The 20,840-nt window shown below is 36.0% G+C and overlaps 1 protein-coding gene across 1 annotated transcript in view; it reads left to right on the top strand.

The window, feature by feature from the left end:
• Positions 1-20,840, top strand: part of tmem132d.L (transmembrane protein 132D L homeolog) — a 431,717-nt gene that overhangs the window by 290,740 nt on the left and 120,137 nt on the right. Inside the window, exon 4 of the mRNA XM_041567229.1 lies at positions 20,642-20,825. Coding sequence (XP_041423163.1) covers positions 20,642-20,825 — 184 coding nt within the window. The remainder of the gene's footprint in view (positions 1-20,641; positions 20,826-20,840) is intronic.

Raw genomic sequence — 20,840 nt, forward strand, 5'->3', positions numbered from 1 at the left:
GAGGATTGGCTGAGCATTCTAGCTGCATTGTTAGCAGAAGATCAATTGCATGCAGCAAAAACATTCTGTTTGCCATAGAATTTGTAAAGTACACTTTGGTGTGTTTTCCAGTCTCTTTGTATATAATGGATCTAAACATCTTTTAACTATATGATTATTGTTTCAACTCATTTCTGAATATTTTTGAACATTTCTAGCCATTAATAAAGTCCAATCCAAAAACTATGTGCCTCTGGCCATCTCCAATTTAAGAATCATTTGGAAAAACTGGAAAGTATATCTAGTGCAGTATTTTAACTGATTTTTCAAACCCAAAGTGCCAAAAATGCAAATAGAAAAACTATTATCCATAAAGCTCCAAATTACGGAAAGGCCATCTCCCATAGACCCCATTTTATCCAAAAAAATGGTTTCCTTGTTATCTGTAATGATAAAACAGTACCTTGTACTTGATCCAAACTAAGAATTATTTCATCCTTAGTGGAAGCAAAACCAGCCTATGGGGTTTAATATTTACATGATTTTCCAGTAGACTTAAGGTATGAATTACAGAAAACCCCAGGTCACAGTGATGGGTGAATTTGTCCCGATTGTCCCCCGAACGAAATTCACAAAACGGCGAAAAAATTTGCAAAACGCATGAAGTCAGTGGGCGTTAAAATAATTTTGACGAGTGTCAATTTTTTATATGCGCGTCTATTTTGTAAAAATGCATTAAAGTCAATGGTCGTCCGAATAATTTTGACACGCGACAGTTTTTATGCACACTACTATTCTGAAATGCACAAAAATTTTTTTCGATGAGCCAGATTTTTCGCAAGTGAATTTTCAGCGCAGTTTGGTGAATTTATTCGATGGCAGAAAAACATGGAAAGTTGCAGCAGATTCGCACTTGCCGAATTTATTCACCCATCACTATTCATTATGCAAAAACCCTAGGTCCCTAGCATTCTGGATAATAGGTCCCATATCTGTACTATTGGAAATTGCCAAACTTTACCTTAAATGAAGTTTATTTACTTGAAATACTTTGTGCAGGTTTTGCACCGTTTTAATAGGATTTTTATTATTACAAGGGCAACATCCCTCACTTCTTAAGATGTGAAGGAAGTGAAAATCTGCTCAGAGATCTTGAATATATTTTCAGAAAAGCTGGTGTACACTGTGACTGATTGCACCATATTCAATCATGTGCTTTTGAATGGTAATTATTCTGTGGGAGGTCATTTATAAACACTGGGCAAATTTGCACCTGGGCAGTAACCCATGGCAACCAATCAGATGATTGCTTTCAGAGCTCACCCTGCAGCTGGATTAAAAAATCTAATCACTGATTGGTTGCTATGGGTTACTGCCCAGGTGCACATTTGCCCAGTTTTTATAAATGACCTCTTTAAAGATCACCTTTTGATCTGTCCATGGTGCTTGCTGCCAGTAAATGCTGTCTGGCATAAATCAAAAGGAAACCCAAATATGTAGACTCTCTGGCATCATCACAATATCACTTTTATATCAGTGCAATAGATTTTACATTTGCCTTCATGTAAATAGTTAAGGATTTCTTTTGACTTTTTTTTCCCAAACATAACCACCCAGAATTAGTAAAGGTGTAAGATTATTCTCACGCCATATTACTTTATTAGATATCTCAGAAGTCTGAATTTTATGCTTGACACAAAGTTATGCATTTCTGCACTTTGATCTTGCTTGCAGTTGGTTTCTGAATGGAGGGACTATCACAAGAACCTGCAATGTGAAGAAGCCATCTTACCGTTTCTGTTCCTGGAGGTGTGGATTTGCTTCTGTAAGCATGTCAGTGGCTGTTTATCCACAACTATCCTTTTCAGTGTCCATCTATCGCTGTCAGTGAGCATCAAATTACAGCCTCGGCTGCTTTTTTCTGGTGCAGGTTTTCCTTGTTTGGTTTATGGCTTTATGATTTTCTACACTGTTCCCCTTGACATATTAAATAATTCTTCCATTTCTTTGACGGATGTCCCTGCAATTCAAGCACCAGCATTCTTTCAAAGTGTGCTAGATCTCTTTTTCTCTTTTAGAATTGTGTAGATTTTTTTTCCAAGCTCATTTGTTGCAGAAACATATTTACAATTAACCTTTATTTAACACGGAGCTTGTGTTGCTATCCTTTTATATTAAAATGAAAAACAAAATCTTTGTTTTATAATATTTGTGTCTATAGCCAGCAGTTTTACAGGGGAATATGTTTGAAACTATTATTCAAATGCACTTTGCTTAAAGCTGTTTTCCTAGTGAAATCCCTGTTCTGGATCCTATTCTGTGTCAAGTGGGTAATATATGTAAGCGAATGTGAGGCTGTTTTATTTAGTGGTGTAACTGAAACCAGTGTAAATGAATATTGATTTAGTGTTTGTTTATTTATTTAGGGATATATTTACTAATATTTTATTTTAATTACAAATGGCATTTCCTCCAATATTACAATATTTTACAATATTTTACAATATTTTATTGTAAAAAATGTTTAAAAGTGTTTAAATAAAAAAAAACCTTTCCGTGCGTACTGTTCAGAAAGTGTTTTCCTCTTATTTTTACAGATTTTCATACTTCCTTGTGTTTTTTTCTGCTATAAGTGGTTGAGAGCTTTGAGGCTATGTCACCCAGACATAAAAAATTGTATAATAAAAGTCCTTTTCAAATTAAACATGAAATCCAAATTCTTTTTTTTTATTAAAGCATTCATAGCTGTTGTAAACTCACTTAAAAAGCTCAGCTGTCAATCAAATATTGCCTGCCCCTCCTCTATGCCTTAGGCATTTCTTTCACTTTCCATTCAGCACTTACTAGTGTCACTGCGCTCTCCACATTTCCCCTCTCTCTTCACTATTTAATTGTGTAACCAGGGCATGGGGATGGACATTGGGTCCCCCATTCTGGTGCACAAACAAGATTCTGAGATGATACAAGACTTGCCTTAATAACAGTTTGGCTCTGCCTGCTTGTTATAATTATGAATTCCCAGACTGAAGGAAACAAGATTCAAATAATTTATGTAGTGCAATTAAAGTTCAATTTGCTTGACTAACATGAAAAAATAGAATTTGGAATAATTTTTTCGAGTGATAGGTCCCCTTTAAGGAATTATTTCAGCACCTTGTATCAAAGTATAATTTAAAAAAACTATTTTCTTTATATAATGGACATCTGTAGGAAAGACTCACCCTTGTATTGCTTCCGCTGTTCACAGATGAATGCAATTTTTTTTACAGTGCAAAGAGTTGTGCCTCTGAATAGCAGACTCAATTCAAACAGGGAAAGGTGCACTACAGGCCAAACAAATTGTTTGCTCCAATTGTCTTTAGAGGACATGTAAACCACCTCCACAAAAAATTAATCAGTGAGCAGCCTCTTTGAAATCTTTAGATAACTGCCACTTTGGTTGTTAAAAGGTTGCAGCATCCCCTTAATCACTTCCCTACTCTTCCCTCTACTCTTCTAACCCACTCGGCCCCCTCTCTCAGGAATTTACTTTGGCTGTTGACTTATTAGCATGCTCAGTTCTTCTCAGCTCAGATTACTAAACACACCCTCCAGTCTAACAGCCAATGAAGAGATAGCATTGATGGCTCACATATAAACTCTAGCTGTCTGATCCTATTTTTTCTCCTAACCAACTCTCCTGAGCTCAGCTTAACCATTACAGTGCTCAACCCCAGCAGAACTGCTTATCAAAGTACATTGTGCCTGTGTAAATCTGAATTCTGCATTGCATGAACTTTACAGCATACATGTCCTGTTTGCAGATGTCAGTGTTACTGATGATGTGTCAAAGGGAAAATGGCCGCCGGGTGAAAGCTGCTGTTTGTTTTAGGAAAATATGACGGCACTGGCAAATGGAAGGGTATATGTTGTACCAATGATGTAGCTTGGATGGTGAAGATATGCCCAACTTATATACATTGTAGGAAAATGTAGGCTTTGCATGTCCTTTAAGCCTCATTGTGTTTTTGTATTGTTATTAGTTATAATGATTAATTATAATTATTATTATAAATTTTAATGGAATTCCAACTATGTATTTGCAAGAGATGACAACTGTAAGAAGAAACCTACCAATTCCAATAGAGATACATGGAATAGACTTTCCTCTAACTAGTCACAAGGGCTATACTGTATGTGTGCAAGTTGTTATAGTTGGTATAGTAAATAAGATTTCTCTCGCTGTATCCATCATCTGGTTGTTGGTTTCAGTGTTGCATTTATCCAGTTCAATAAATGTACCTGATTAATATTTAAAAAGGCCTGAATCCCTCAACTCTTGTTATTGCAAGAGGTTTTTTTTTTTTTGGTTTCAAAAGTGTAATGTAACCTGTGTTTTTATTTAAATGGAATTTATTTTAAATAAAAACATCACAGTTGTTGATTTCTGCTTAACATATTCAGCTTCTCTACAGGGCCAAGTTAAAAGAATTCCTTTCTTAGGAGATTTGTAAAGGGAACTGCAGCAGCTGTAAAAAAAAAAAAAAGCTGAACTGTCTAAGACAAAATTTATATGACTCGCATTAGCAACTGCTTAGCAACATATGTGGCAAGAATATTCATTTGAACAGAGATAGGGAAAACACAAGTCGTCTGCGTGGCCTCTCCGCCTCTTATGTTGCAAGGTGTCAGCATTTCACATAACACTAACAAAACAGACAGACCTTTTCTTTAGAACTGTGCTGCAAGACTTTGACATAAAATCCAAGATAAGTTTTTAACCAGCAGGCAATCGTTTTAAAAAGGTGTATGTGAAATTTTCATTATGGTAACTACTGGATTCCTGTGAAATATTCAGTTTCTGTTGTCTGCACAACAGATACTGACAAATATAATACTAATAAGAATCACTGCAGAGGCTGTCAGGCAAAATTCTTTGTGTTGTCCTTACTTTGCAGCAGCAGAGCTCTGGGGCTCTTTTACATTTTCAATAACGGGATATTACATTCAAGATATGTACTCATTAAGCTTCAAAGAGCGCCATATGTTCTTTTTTAAATAATTCTATTTAGCCATTAATTCCAGCTTAAAGTGAAAAGTGTGATGTTCTGACTCACGGCTGTATTAGTCTGCATACAAATACTGTATATATTATTTGACTGATTATATAAGTGCTTGCTTTCCCTGAATTCTTATATTTCACTTTGTTATGTAATTCATGTGCGGCTGCAGACAAATGAGTGATTTTAATTACTCAACAACACCAGTGCTGGCAGCTCATTCTCTGTGGGCGATAACCACAGAGACACATCTTTGTCTCCATATGAAATCTCAGCAGGGAGGTAATACAGAATGTGTCTATTATGGCAGTAGCTGGATTATAAAGGTAATGTAATAAAAGGGCCATCTTTGCACAGGGTCGCATACTTTCTTCCAAACCTTACTTTTTGACCAATTCTCTAAACATCACATTAATGTCACTGTTGGGCTTGTAGTAGAAAACTGCATAAAAGAGCAAAGAGAATCTATTGAAATCTGAGTTTACTAGTTTGTTTTTCAATGCAGGATGACAGTCATCATTCACAGTTTCCAAAGTTGTCAAATTCTTTAGGTTCAGCCAATACAGGCCAGCCAGTAGAGTCACTTGTATCTGTGCCAGGCATTGACTGATGTAACTGTTATGTTGCTATATAATTTTATTTGACAGCATCAACTGGCTTTAGCATATGGTTCACTGATATAACACAGGAGTCATGTTAAGACTCTCTGGAGTCCTTAGCGTTGAAAAAAACATCCCTTCTTATTGTAAATTGCTAAGTAGGGAAGAAAATATTTGTACAGTTATGGGACCTGTTATCCAGAAAGCTTGGGACATAGGGTTTTCCAGATGAGAGAGGTCTTTCCATAATTTGGATTCCATATGTTGCCTGCTAAAAGATTATTTAAACATTAAATAAACCCAATAGGCGTGTTTTGCATCCATTAAGATTCATTATGTTAGTTAGTATCAAGTACAAGGTACTGCTTTATAATTATTTAAAAAAAAAAAATGTAATTATTTGATTAAAATAAAGTCTCTGAGAGTTCTCCTTCCTGTAATTCTGAACTTTTTTTTCTTTTTAGATAATGGATCTCATACCTGTATTGCTTTTTTTTTGGTTCAGGGGAGACTTATTAGGAATTAGTGTTGATTGTTCCAAATAAACAATATAATAACTGTGGTCAAATAAACAATGTATATTTTTTATATTATATTATATTCAGGGTAAGTCTTCTCAGTGTTATGCCATTGGTTTTTACATCAGCACCCACATTTACATGCTTGAGAAAATATATAAATACAATATATATATATATATATATATATATATATATATATATATATATATATATATAAATTGGCCAAATCAGTAGCAATTCCCACAACCTCCCTTTGTATATTGAGAAAAGGCAAGTGGCAAATGAAAACCCAAGAACATAAAAACCACAACACATTTCATAAAGTGTGAAAAGAGCTGATAAAAGCAATGAGAGTTTTTTTTTTTGATAGATCTGACCTATAGTTTATAATAAACACCCAATAAAACACATAGGGGCATATTTATTAACATAGTTGTCCATAGGAACCAATCAGAACTTTGCTTTAGTCTTCTAACTAGGTGAATGTTCAAATCTGATTGCTGGTTGCTATGGGCGACATTGCCTCCAATGTTAATAATAACTATGCCCCATAGATGCATTCAAAGTAATATAATAGCACATACTCTAGTTCAGTGGTCCCCAACCAGTAGCTCGCGAGCAACATGTTGCTCTCCAACCCCTTGGATGTTGCTCCCAGTGGCCTCAAAGCAGGAGCTTATTTTTGAATTCCAGGCTTGGAGCCAAGTTTTGGTTGAATAAAAACCAGGTGTACAGAGAAAACAGAGCCTCCTGTAGGCTACCAGTTCACATAGGGGCTACCAAACAGCCAATCACAGCCCTTATTTGACATCCCCATGGACTTTCTCATGCTTGTGTTGCTCTCCAACTCTTTTTACATTTAAATCTGGCTCACGAGTAAAAAAGGTTGGGGACCCCTGCTCTAGTTGTATCGATGATGAATACATTGACTAGGATTCTGTGTTCTGGTCTATATTATATTGTCTTTGCAACAGTTACTTCCCTCTCACTTTCACTACACGAATACATTAAAGATAAGCGCTCAGTACTTCTTACTGAACCGGCTTCAATTCTCAAAGAGCATCTATCAGAGGTGAGGTCTAATATATCCCACTCTCCATTTGGGGAAACAATGCTATTCTTGCATCAAATGCCCCTTGAGTGCTATGCATCTTACACCAAGTGGGACTGCCTGATGTGGATGGCTATGTTGGTGCACATGCATGTGATGCCCCAGATCACATATTATGAGCATGCATGTGACACAGCCCCAGTATAAACCTGTACATTTCAGAAATTCAGTTTCACTGCTGTACATTTTTATCAGTGTGAGTTGGTGATTTGCAAATATTCCAACCATCAAATTCAATGGCACATGTATGGGATCTGTTATCCAGAAGCCCATTTTCCAGATAGCAGGAAGACCATATCCAACAGACTCCATTTTAATCAAATCGTTTTCAAAAACTATTCCTTTTTTTTCTCTAATATCAAAACAGTACCTTGTACATGATCCCACATAATAAATAATGAATCCTTATTGAAGGCAAAACAATCCTATTGGGTTTATGTAAGGTTTCATTTTTTAGTAGACATAAAGCATATTGATCCAAATTATGGACAGATCCCTTTTCCAGAACACTAGTCTGTTTGACATGGCAGCAATTCTTGTTCTTTTCCTTGGTCTTAATGTACATCAGGAATGGGTCAAATACTTGCAGAATTATTTCGCTCATCTGTGCTTGTATATTTCCCCAATCCAATAAAGTAGTCTTTAATCCCTTCTTTTAGTTCATGTTTATAATCAGACATTATTTTTATCTCTATATAATATCTAACGACTCTTTATCACTTGTTTTGGCTAGTCAAATGATTGCTTTTTCTATCGTAAATAACATTTATTTCTATATGAGTGACCTTTCCTCTTTTATTATTGTTATCTATTTTCCTTTTATGTTGTTGTCTTTTATCAACAGAACATGCAGGAACAACATGCATACAATTCACTGAATTACTATTTTCCAGTTTTAGGCAGTTTAGGTAGTATTAAAATGTTCTGAGACCTAAAAATTATTTGACTAGTTTGTAATCTTGAAGCCCATAAATTAGATTGCAGTATCTCATGCTGAAATTATATGCATCTGTTTTTTGGGCCTTCTCATTTGTTACTCAATGCTTCCTCTTTACAGTAACAGCTTAAATTAACCCAGATAAGATACAGATCATAGGTTCTGCTCTGTAGTAATTTCTTGAAGATCACGCACGGAAAGCAGATGTATAATTGTCTCCACAGTCCACAGATTAAATTTCTAAAGGGTTATTCCTGCTTTCTGCTATTTTTTTCTGTTTTTGCTCTCACTTTGAAATACATGGCAGAATAGACAACATGGCAATATATAAGAACATTATTAGATGTATTAGTGCACCCTCTGAAACTCATACTGGGGCAGGGTCGGACTGGGAGTCAAGGACCCACTGGGCTGCCACCTCAGGGGCCCCACAAACCCTCAGGGGTTCCCCAGGCAGTACCTGATGCCACAACTCTACCCCCCACACATACTTTATACATGTCCTTAGAGGGCCATGATCAGGGCAGGTCAGGGGGAACATGGCAAGTGCACACGGTCTTCTGTGAGGTCTGGGTCACCAGGTTTTTTCCTGGTGTGCCATTGTCCTAGTCTGATCTTCTTCTGGGGTTCTTAATTTAACCTTTTTCTAGGGTTGCAGCTGATTCTAATTGACCCAATACAGTCGAACCTGTGTGGGTGGTGTAGTACACCCCGTGTATTTTTTTTAATTTACATTTAATGGTATACTGAAGTTAACTTAATAGAAAATCGATAATTTCTTTAAATGAATTTACAATTGTCTTGCACACAAATTACTGTGTATAGGCTTAGAATCGGTGTCCAAAAACACATGATTCTGAGTGTTCCTGAATTCAATGAGGGAAAGAAGCATCTAAAAATATGACACATACCTGTACCTGGAACGTTATAAAGTTCTTGTTCTCAATATGAAGTGATTGCTTCAGAGAATGTATAAAAGCTCTTGTAATCCCATTCAACATGCCGCTGAGGTTCCTTAAACAATTCCCTCTTGTTCTGATACGTATTTGTAATAATTTAATCTCTCTCTCTAATCTCTGCTAATTTTCTATAATTACTAACTTTGCAAGAACATTTAACCTAGGGACTCAGTGTTGTTTCTATCTCAATTTAGTGTACAATTGTTGAAAACAATATTTTATTAAGCTCAAAATGCAACATTCCCTGTATATATAATCTTTTCTGCCCTTGTTTCCACTGCAAATTTACATGTTTTACAAACACATGGCCTGGATGTATTTTTTTCCATGAACAGTTCATTTTTTTTTTTATTATTATTTTCTAACAAATACTACTAAAAGAATACATTATATATTTTTGACACGTTATGGCAATAAACAAAGTCATACGCACTGGTATCAATTTGAAATTTGTGCTATGTTCGGTTTCAGCTGTATAAAGGCTTATACTGTATATGGACTATTTCTCTCCTTAACTCAGTCTTCCTCAAGCACACGTCTACAGCAGTGATGGGCGAATTTGGCGTCCAAAAAAAACACGCATCTACAAAAGTGATAGGCGCATAATCGCAATCACTAGTCTACAGTAAATTTGTCTATTTTCCAGTCTCTATATCACTATATATATATATATATATATATATATATATATTTATATATATATACTTCCAAATGAGTATCCGCGCTCCAAGGCAAATGGTTTCAGCAAAGGGAGGGGTGCACGGTAATTATGTATAGCCAATTATTCTGAGACCAGCACTCCCTGTTAAAAAAGCCAATTTCTTTATTGTTACATCGTGTCTGTGCCCGACGTTTCGGTCCCGATTGGGACCTTTTTCAAGGAAAAAAAAATGAAACAAAAAAAACATATTAATATGTCGCCTTATATTTTCATGCCTTGTGGGCTATGGCTAAGTGAGATGTGTTTTCTTTAACTAAATGACCCATTTAACTGCATCAGTCTCCATGTGATGTCCGGTTTGTACCAGCTCAAAAGAGAAAAAAGGAAAGTGTTTATCATCTCTCCTAAATTGAAGATCTGGGGCTTGAGCACTGGAACCCCTGTGAACTTTGATAAGTTAAAACCCTGATTTATTCTCCAAAAACACTTCCTATTTTATCATGTTCAGAGAAAAGGACTAAAAGATGGCTCTCCTCTAGTGGGATGTTTTAATTAAAAAATCATTTGTGTTTCATGATCACTTTGACAAGGCCCTTTATATCATATTTTATCATTGCTTTTTATGTCTGGGTGACTGATCCCCTTTAAATACTAAAATAAAGGGGGGCTTATTTTGCCATCAGTGTAGATGTATGCTAGCTTGACTACCATCAAGCACAAGGTACTGTGTAATTATTACAGAGAAAAAGCAAATCCATAAATATAAGACTGTATGAGAAATGAGAGAGCTCTCGGGATAACAAATTTCTGAACAATATTCCATAACATATAATATGTTTCACAGATTCAATCGCATAATCTGATATTTCAGATATTAGATCTGTCTGTAACTTTAACCATGCCAGGAAATGGCATAGGATAATGGGACCTTTACCTGTCATCAGTTCAGTGCTATTTCTCTGAAGCTGTTGAAAGGGGATATATTGAGTCAAATAGAACCTTAAAGTCTACGCAGAAGGCAATAGACTGTCAAGGTTCCAACCCTGATCTGTGTGGCCACAAATTGCTGCATTATCTTCCTGAGTCACTGGAGATGGTTCACTTTACTGACACTGTTATTAAGATCTGCTGGTTTACACCAGCTGCAAGTAATTGCTTAATTGAGGCATTTTTTAAGCTGCTTCCCATTGATGAATCTTTGAGCAATTTTCACTGTTCTAGTCCCCTTGTTTCGAGTACCCGTTAAACCTTGTTCATGAGTTCTGTTAATCCTTGCTCCTGAGTTCTGTTAATACGTGTTCCTGAATTCCCAAGTTCCTGCTACCTATCCTTCATATATGATCTCCTGGTTTTGGACCCCTGGCTTGTTTTCACAGACTTTTATTGCTTGTCACCTGCTTAGACCTCTCACCTGATTATACAGACCTGAGATAGTATGCCCTTCACTCTTTTATAATACAAACCAGAATACATTTCAAACCGATTGAATACTAGTGGATTTTAGCACAGTATTTGGAGTGACAATGTAGGATTTACACCAGCAAAATTTTAGCACATTATGCTCGCAACAGCGTCCTTACAATCTTACGTGAATGTGTGATGATGTGAAAATAAGCCTGACCTATTGAGGCAAACTTTTATTTTCTTAAACAAAGAGAAAACTTGCCCTTTAGTAAATTTGACCCATGATGTCATATCACCATCATAGGTTGAATAGAATCATATTTAATTGAACAGTCACTCAATAGCTATCAAAATATTTTAGAAAGGCACCTGGCTGAGATGTTATTACTACCCTTGGTCATTAATAAAATATACCAATATGAAGATAGAGTCCTAGCAGCTCAAAACAGTCCATAACTACATTGGTATATATGTTTTACTTAGTTACTTAGTTCAGTTTGAAGATAAATGTGATTGAAACTTTCAGGAAAACTTTGATTTTGTAGTTATTCTAGTAACTGCCATCCTAATCTAAGGCTTATAAAATGCAAATCCTAGTTCCATTTTATACCTGCCTCCAGTTATTTACTATCTGATCTTCACAGCTTGAGAAATTGATGAAAGAAATTATATAGTGTAGGGTTGACTGCCAAACATAAAATTATTAACAGCTTTGAAAACAACCCGTTCAAACATGTACAGCATAGAAGGTCCTGTAACGAATAAAGCTGAGAGCATTTAATGCAATTACATTCAGATTACATTCAAATGCTTTAATAGCTAGTGTGAGAACCGCAATAAGCAACTGCACTAATAGTTCTCCATCAAGCATCTGATAGATAGATGGCTGCTGAGTATGCCATAGCTGGATTTATTTACTTACCGCATTAATATAACGAGGACAGATGATTGTATGCTCGGAATGATAGATTTCCCATAGATCATTTGGGTGTCATAGTGAGTGGGCTGTATAATGTCAGGTGAGTGCTATTTACACATTATTCATTTGAAAGCCAGATGTTTAGTCACTAGTGGATTGGAACTAGTAAATAGCCTACCTTTAATTACTTTTAATGAGGTTCCTTCATATATATTGGCAATGCATCTTATTAGGAAGCTGGCGGTTAGAATTTAAATATCTGTGATAAGTAACAGGGTTATTAAATCATGCATATATTTTCCTGTTCATCTCTATTACAGTCCTTGAAGCACAATATTGCCATTACTGTTCTATCCCACAGACAAAAGTGTAAAGTAAATGGTAGTCTAGAGGAATCCAGTGTTAAATGCACACTCTACAATGTTTAACTTTATATTTTATAAACAGAAGGTTGAGGTAAAGTGTCACATGGCATAATTTCCCCAAATTATAATAATTTCTGTATTTAACACTGTTTAAGTACAGTAGCAGTAAGTCTCATATGACTACAGTGTAGTCTCATGAGATCAGACAAACTGATTTCTTTCCGTTTGCTAAATTCTTACAAAACAGCATCTAGCATTAAGCTTTTATTATCATTACTTTGCTCTCAGTCGCTGTTTGCTAAGTGCAATAGGAAACAAGCCCATAGATATTATTACATTCATAGCAAATGGAAATAAAATGACAGTGTGATATAGTATCTGATGTACTATTTATGCAATGTTTCGAGTTGGGAGCATGGACTATGTTTCATACAATATATATATATATATATATATATATCCTTTTTCTTTTTTTTCTGTCTTCGTCAGTAACAGCACTCACGCTATATTTTCTTTATATGTGTGGTGCAGGTCCCAGTGAGGTTTTCCAGTCTTCCCTTGTTATTTAGTATACAAGAATGGACAGCACTCACGATTGTATGCAAAAAAGGTTATATTATAGTGAAAAAGCATATACATCACCATACGTGTACACATTTTGTAACGACGTTTCGAGCCAGTTTAGGCTCTTTCACAAGCCATGTGAACAATGGTTTCTAAAATCAAGTTAGTCTATACATTAAACAGCGACTAACATACATTCATATACAAAGTATATATACAATACAATGTCTCAAAAAACAAACCCCGTCCCCCACATCTGTTCACAATTTAAATATCACTAGTGATGGGCGAATAAATTTGCCAGGCGTGAATTCGCTCTGCTAATAAATTCACGAAACTCTTGCAAAAATTTGCTTGTGTCAAAAATTTGGACGTGTGCATCAACACTATTCAGATGACCATTGACTTTAACACCGGTGTCAAAATTGACGCGAGTGTCAAAATTTACGCAGGCATCAAAATTTCCGAGAATTTTTCATCGAAGCGAAAACGGGAGAAATTCGCCCATCACTAATTATCACTTTAGACAAAACCAACAACACCAAACAAATAAAAAAACTAGTAATAATAAATAACATATAATTATTACAATAGCAATCTCTTGTTTTGATATAAAATAAACTGTATGCAAGATACAAAACTATGCATATACAAATCATTTCCATAGTGACTATGTAGCAGTTGTAACAAATGTCATCCTTATTAAGTGTAACATGCATAGCATTTCCAAAGACACATTTGTATCACTCGCTTTTCAAACAGCACCTAAATATCCTAATAACCACTAAATCTTTCACAACATTTTATCAAGTAAACTTACAGTAAAATATGCTGAATCCTACCATCAGGCAGCTACCAGGGCTCTCTCTGCGACTCCTATGTGTTATAAAGTTTCCACTCTCTTGCATTGTTTTGTTTCCATGTGTCATTGCACATAGAAACTCCCTCTCCTCTACTACTTCAATCAGCCTAATTAACTGCTCCTCCAGCTGACGATTCCTCAAATCAAAGTCACTCTATTCAGTAAACACTTACCATTTTCTTCTGATTTCATACGTCCCAAAATGTTTTTTTCTCCTGGATGATCAGTGAACTCTCACAAATTAAAAATTAGTATCAAGCCCATCTTGATAGTGAGAGATACAAGAAATGTGTATTCATATATACATAGGTCTGCATTTATTACTACACGTAGGAACTTCAACTTGGTTTAAATAAACCTTCTGGATGTTGAAGAAGACTGGCTATGTTATAACCCTTAAAATAAAAATTGGTTTATTACAGTGTAGGCGGCAGCTATTCGATTCATATTATCGTCCCAAGTTTAAACTTGAATCTAAAGGGTGTCCCACTCAGTAACATAAAGCTCCTATTAACACCTGCTTAGAAAAAAGGAGCATACAAAATCAGTTCATTGAGTCCCTTAGTGTGTCCAAACAATGGATCCATTTCAATTCTGTTTGTAATAATAATTTATCTCTATCAACTCCTCTCCAGGGGTCAGGGACAAAATCTATGACCATATACCACAGTCTGGCCAAAGAATGTTTTTCCACAAAATGCTTTGCCACCAGTGATTCACCTTTTCTTGCAGATAAAGCACATCAAATAGTAGAACAATGATCGGTCATCCTATCACCTTGTAACATCATCTTATCACCCTGTATGCCTTGTAACATCATCTTATATCACAGGCCAACCTCATTTTCTGCTTGATAATTACCCCTAAGTTTAGCTTCTCAACAGCTGCACAGAGGCCATTGAGCATGTGACAGATACTTTTCAAAATGGTGACCCACTGTGACAAGTTTAAAGTCCTGGATCATTGCTGCTATAGACAAGCTGGAACTTTAGGCTGGTGCAATACGTTCATTATATATAATATGGCATTTTACCCATATTCATGTTTTTTGTTCTCCTTTAAGTCTGCTAGAAAATAATGCAAACATCAAATAAACCCAATAGGCTGGTTTCCTTGGAGTAAGGATTAATTATATCTTAGTTTGGATCTAGTACAATGTACTGTTTTATTATTAAAGACAAAAAGGAAATCATTTTTAAAAATTTGGATTATTTGAATAAAATGGAGTCTATGGGATATGGTCTTTCCATAATTTGGAACTTTCTGAATAAAGGTTTCCGGATAACAAATCCCATATATATATATATATATATATATATATATATATATATATATATATATATATATATATATATATATATATATATTTATTTTTTTTTTTTTTCCCCCTACACATACGTTTGTTCTTTGCCCATTATAGGTTTACCTAGTGAGTTCCTGGGAGCTATTCTGTATCCTGTTTGTGATCTGATTCTTGTTTTGACCCCTGCTTGTCTTGATTCTGCTGTCTTCTGTGATTCTGACCCCTTGCCTGGTAAACCGACTATTCTACTCTCTGTAATCCAATCCGTGCCTGTCTTGACTCTTCATGATTGATACCCCAGCTTTCACTTTTGCCTGTCTGACTCCGATTAAAAACTGCCTGCACCGACCCAGCCTGATTTGACTATGTTTCCTGTCTACGCCTTGTACTGTGACCTTCTGCCCTAAAAGACTTTGCTTTCTGTCGTTCCCCTTTGCTCGTTCAGAACCCTTTGCTTGGCATCTTTCTTAATAAGACCTGGCGGCATCCGATTAGCTGAGGGCTCCTCCAGAGGTGAAAGGCGGCTGTTAAAGACAGAAAAGAGCCGGGAACAGGGTGTTTAGCATTGCTTCTGGATTTAGGGTGCTGACTGTGACATATAGTTTCTTACCAATGCAGGGCCTGACTGGGATGCACCTACGGGTGGCCCTACTTGGAACAAATAATTAACACACAAGCGCAGTAACAAATACAAACTTTATATAACTGAAGGAAAAAAGGCAAAATGTAATTACACAATAACAATATCAACACTGCCTGGAGTATCCATGTGGTCTTTCAACTCTGGTCAGTCTTTACCCAGGACACAGTCCCACGCTTCTACTCTTGCTGGACAAACACAGTCCCAGTCCTTAGAGCTCTTTACCACACATAGCGCTACCTGTCCTAAATACCTCTCCTTTGGATAGAGGCAGTAGCTCCCACACAGCAGACTATCGAGCAAAACCTGTCCTCACACAGGGGACACACGCTGGAGCCATTCCAATAACTTTTCTTCAGGCAGAGACTCACCAAGGGCTCACACAGAGCTGGTACAGGCATCCACAGTGTCTCACAGAAGTATGCAAACTTCAGGCCCGGCTCCAACACTCATCCAGAGTTTGAGCACATCCCAAGCCTCTTTCACAGGAATCCATCACTGGCAGCTCCTTTACTTTCTCGGCTGCCTTGGAGTTTCAGACATCTTATGCCAGTAGAGCTCCCAAATGATTATCTGGTATCCCCAAGCCCATGAAGGGCCTCACCACCCATGTGGTTTTTCTCCTTAGCCTGGGGCCTTAACTGCAAGAGCCTCTACCGAAACAAATCAATCTATCCTGAAGTGAATAGGGAAAAACTGAGCCCTGAGCACATTGCAGCTCAGCTTTTTAAAGAAATGACTCAACAGTGACACCTTCTGGACAAATCTGGAATCTGCCAGGCAACACCTCACTGGGGAGAAGTACTCACTCCCCATCCCATATCCAATTTAGGTCCCCATAGCTGGCCACAGAAGAGGATTTAAAACCATGTGGGATTTTCAGACCATAGATGAACTTAACCCTATGGGTCTCTACAAGTATTGCCAGCTCTTAAAACAGCAATAATCTCAAGCATATTGGAACTCAATTTGTCCTGTTTTGCTTCAATGAAAAATTTACAGTGAAATTCCCAAACGGCTAAAAATTCTCAAAATGCATTGAAGTCAATGGGCGGTTAAAATAATTTTGACACGCATACATTTTGATGGCTATTTTGTCCAAATGCATTGAAGTCAATGGGTGTCCAAATAATTTTGACGTGCGGCAATTTTTATGTGCACGACTATTCTGACTATTGGTGCAGTGAAAATTCGCAAATTTTGCAAATTTATTTGCTGGCGGTGAAACGTGGAAATTCGGCGCAAATCGGCTTAGCAAATTTATTCGCCCATCACTAATGCCTACATGTACAGTTAAATAAAGCTTCTTTACAAATGTACGGCTTATAGCACATACAGAGAAAAGAAAGTCACTATTGTATTTTTCAATAAAAAAACAATTGCATCCCATTTACAGTTTAAGAAAATATGAAATACAATATGATCAGTTATTATGCTATTACTTGTGTGGACTATGAGTATGGTCATGTAATCTTTGTATCTATGTAAAGTGGTCAACATAAATGCATCAAATATAATTTGAGGATTTTGAAACAAGGATGATTACTACTTTGCAGGTCGATGGTACAAAAAGGCAGGTAATTATTGCTTTTCAGGTGGTTTGCATGTTATTGATTATTTGCTCAACATCCTGTGTTAAACAAAATGTAAAGTGGCCAGAGCTAGAACCAACCACTAGCCAATCCAAAAATATCAACATTTAAGTTTAAGACATTATCTTAAAAAACTCTTTGCCCTGCCAAAGCAAAGACTCTTGGTTTTCCTTTTTTTCTGTTATCTCCACTGCAATGGTTATCTATATAAGAACTTATCATGGCTTAAAAGCTTTGTACTCTGAAAAGTCTACTCTTTATAAAAGGTTTCCCATGTTTTAGCTAATAATAATGAATCACTTTTGGCATTAGCTTGATAATGATTGTGTGACTGTACCATATAATCTTCAGCTTACTGCACAAAGGTAGATAATTTTACTTCCTTGCAGTTCTGCACTATTGCTATGATCAAATTTCAAAGACAAACACCAGGACTTTTTTCTTGTTCTTTCTCATTTGTAAAACACTGCAGGTAATTTTCCTTTGTTTTTAAGGTCTTACAAATATAGTTGGTCCTAAATGAATGTTGGCTCATATGTTGAGTCATATATATATATGTATATATATATATATATATATATATATATATATTTATTTATATATATACTGTAATTATGGGTCATGAAAAAACATCAGACAAAAAATGAAACAATAGGGCCGTCGCTAGAAAAAAATTGGCAGCAATCCAACCTGGAGGGAGGTCGGCAATTTACTAACAATTCGCTAGCGAAAGAGTACATCACTAAGTAAGTTTCTCACCATTCGCCAGGTGAGTTTTCATTTAGTCAAACGATCGTTACTCCGCAAATTCACTAAAATGAAGTCCATAACGTTACCCCTTTCACCAGAATTTCCTTCACCAGCTTAGACCTGGCAAACTAATCAGATGCCACTACATCCTCCTCAATCTTATGTCAGTGACATCATATTCTGTATGCCGAAAAGTTATAAAAATTATTTTAAAAAAACTGGTGTTTTTTCATATTTTATAGTGGGATTGTATTTAAAAGTTGTTACTGTTAAATATTTTTGTTATAATATTTTTTTAACCATTTAAGGGGCATGCTCATGTCTAGGACAATAGAGAATCCCTTTTGCCTTTATTTTGCTTCGTTGCACAATCTTTTTTTTTTGAAGTGGTCACTTCAAGCATTTGCACCAACATCTCTAATAAAGACATATATAAGTACCCGCCCTATTAAAATTGACCTAAGTATAATTGTACTAACAACGTTTCTTAGAAACGAGCGTTAGTAAAAGTTCGCTATGAAATGCTCACGCTGATGAATTTACACTAGCATTGTGGTATGAATTAACGGCTGGTGAAGTGTGGCGAAGCCTTCGCAGCTGAAAATTCGCCCTTTAGTGAATTTGTTTAAATGAGACATATAGGAGTATGAAATATGTGAGTGACAATGATTGCTCGTATAGTATCAGGTGTGAATGCACCACAGAACACAATTCTAGAAAATCTATTGATCCTAGCTACTTTACCAAGTCATGCACAGATTATCTTTAGGTTGGCATGGGCCCTTTAGAAAAATTTATTCTGATCTGCTAATATTTAATTATTTTAACATTTTTCGGAGTCCTTGAAATACTCAAAAGACTCAATCACAAAATTATTACAGATAAAGGAAACCACCAAGATTTAATTTGGATAAATCTGTACCCAATTGTGCCAATTTGCTGGTGTCCATATTTTACTGCAGGGCTGGACAGTCAAACACTTCTCCTGGGACCTCACTCTTTTTACTTGCAACAGGGGACACAGGGGACACATGGCTCAAATTCATTGGACCAAGCTGAGTAGGATAAAGTTATCATAGGTGTTCCTCCCATGAATATATTCAAAAAGAGAACAGACATTTTATTTCAACTGGAGCTAGTGATATAAATTAGATTAGCATTAGAATGAGCAGAAAACATTGGAGTCATCCATGATATAATCACATAGTTAAGTTGGGTTGAAAAAAAAGACCAAATAGACCAAAGTCTATCAAGTTCAACCCCTCCAAATGACACCAATAGTTACATAGTTTTGTTGAAAAAAACAACCAAAGTCCCTCAAACCAAGACCAAAGTTCATTAAAACGAATACTGTATTTGAAAATATTGTTCATTACACACAGAGGGGGGGGGGGAGTCATGAGAGGAGGAGTGGATTGGTGGCATCCTGACAGATCAAGGGAACCTGTTAGGGACTTCATTGTATATGATGGCATAACAAGGAGGGCCACTAGAACCAATTGGATTACTAGAAAATCATGTAAAAATTAAATAAACCCAAATAGGCTGGTTTACCTTTCAATAAGGATTGATTATATCTTAGTTTTGATCAAGTAAAAGGTACTGTTTAATTATAACAGAGAAAAAGGAAATCACTTTTTAAAATTTGGATTATTTGGATAAAATGGAGTCTATGGGAGACAGCCTTTCCGTAATTCAGAGCTTTCTGGATAACGGGTTTCCAGATAACGGATTTTTTTTTACTACAGGAGTTTGAAAAATAATTTCTTACTAAAGATTAGTGGTCTATTCAGTAGACTTTACACACAGAAAAAATGGGTCCAGTTGATTTGATTAATCAATTTATATTTTTGTTTTTCATTCTACAACTCCTACCACTCTTTTTTTTAATAGGATTCAAAGCCTTCCCATGCATGCCCTACTAAAATATAAAAATCTCTTTTGTGTACTTGTGTGTGTTCTCTTTTCTGGATTTGTTTTTATCTTGCTATTCTTGGTTGGCTAAAAACCTCACATATGAATGACAGAAGATATCGGCTCTGCTGTTTACTCTGCCAGCTTTGCTACAGTATGTTTACAAAGTCTGTAATGCCTTCTGCCATACTAAGTAACTTTCAAAGGATTCAGGAATTTGCAGAAAACAAGAACAATGATGTATATAAAATATTTATTGTATATCTTTACTCAATCCTGATGCCTATTTTGCAGCACAGTATGCTTCTGTGAGTCATGTAAAAACACTGCAGGTCGATAAAAAGATGGCATGTATTTAGAGTTTTGCCAAATTCAATGCCAGTTTATGAAGAGAGTCACTCTGTAGTCTTGCAACAACTTAACAAAAAGGCACACGTTACTGAATATGGGGAAAAAATAATGTTCTATTTGAAACCCTCCAAAATTATTGCTATACTAACATGTTTTTGTTTTCATTTGCAGCATAGATGAAACCTTCTATGAGATTTTCCAAATTGATTTCAGGATTGGCAGTGTTAGTGACCCATCAGGAATCCAGATAATAACCTGGCAAAGTGAATACTTTGGACAAAGCTTATCAGAACTGGGAGTATCTAAAATATATGTTAATGAAAGAGATATTGTAGACGTGATCCCTATTGCTATGGTAAGTAATATTTTG

Source organism: Xenopus laevis, chromosome 1L (assembly GCF_017654675.1).
Source record: "Xenopus laevis strain J_2021 chromosome 1L, Xenopus_laevis_v10.1, whole genome shotgun sequence".
Lineage (NCBI taxonomy): Eukaryota > Metazoa > Chordata > Amphibia > Anura > Pipidae > Xenopus > Xenopus laevis.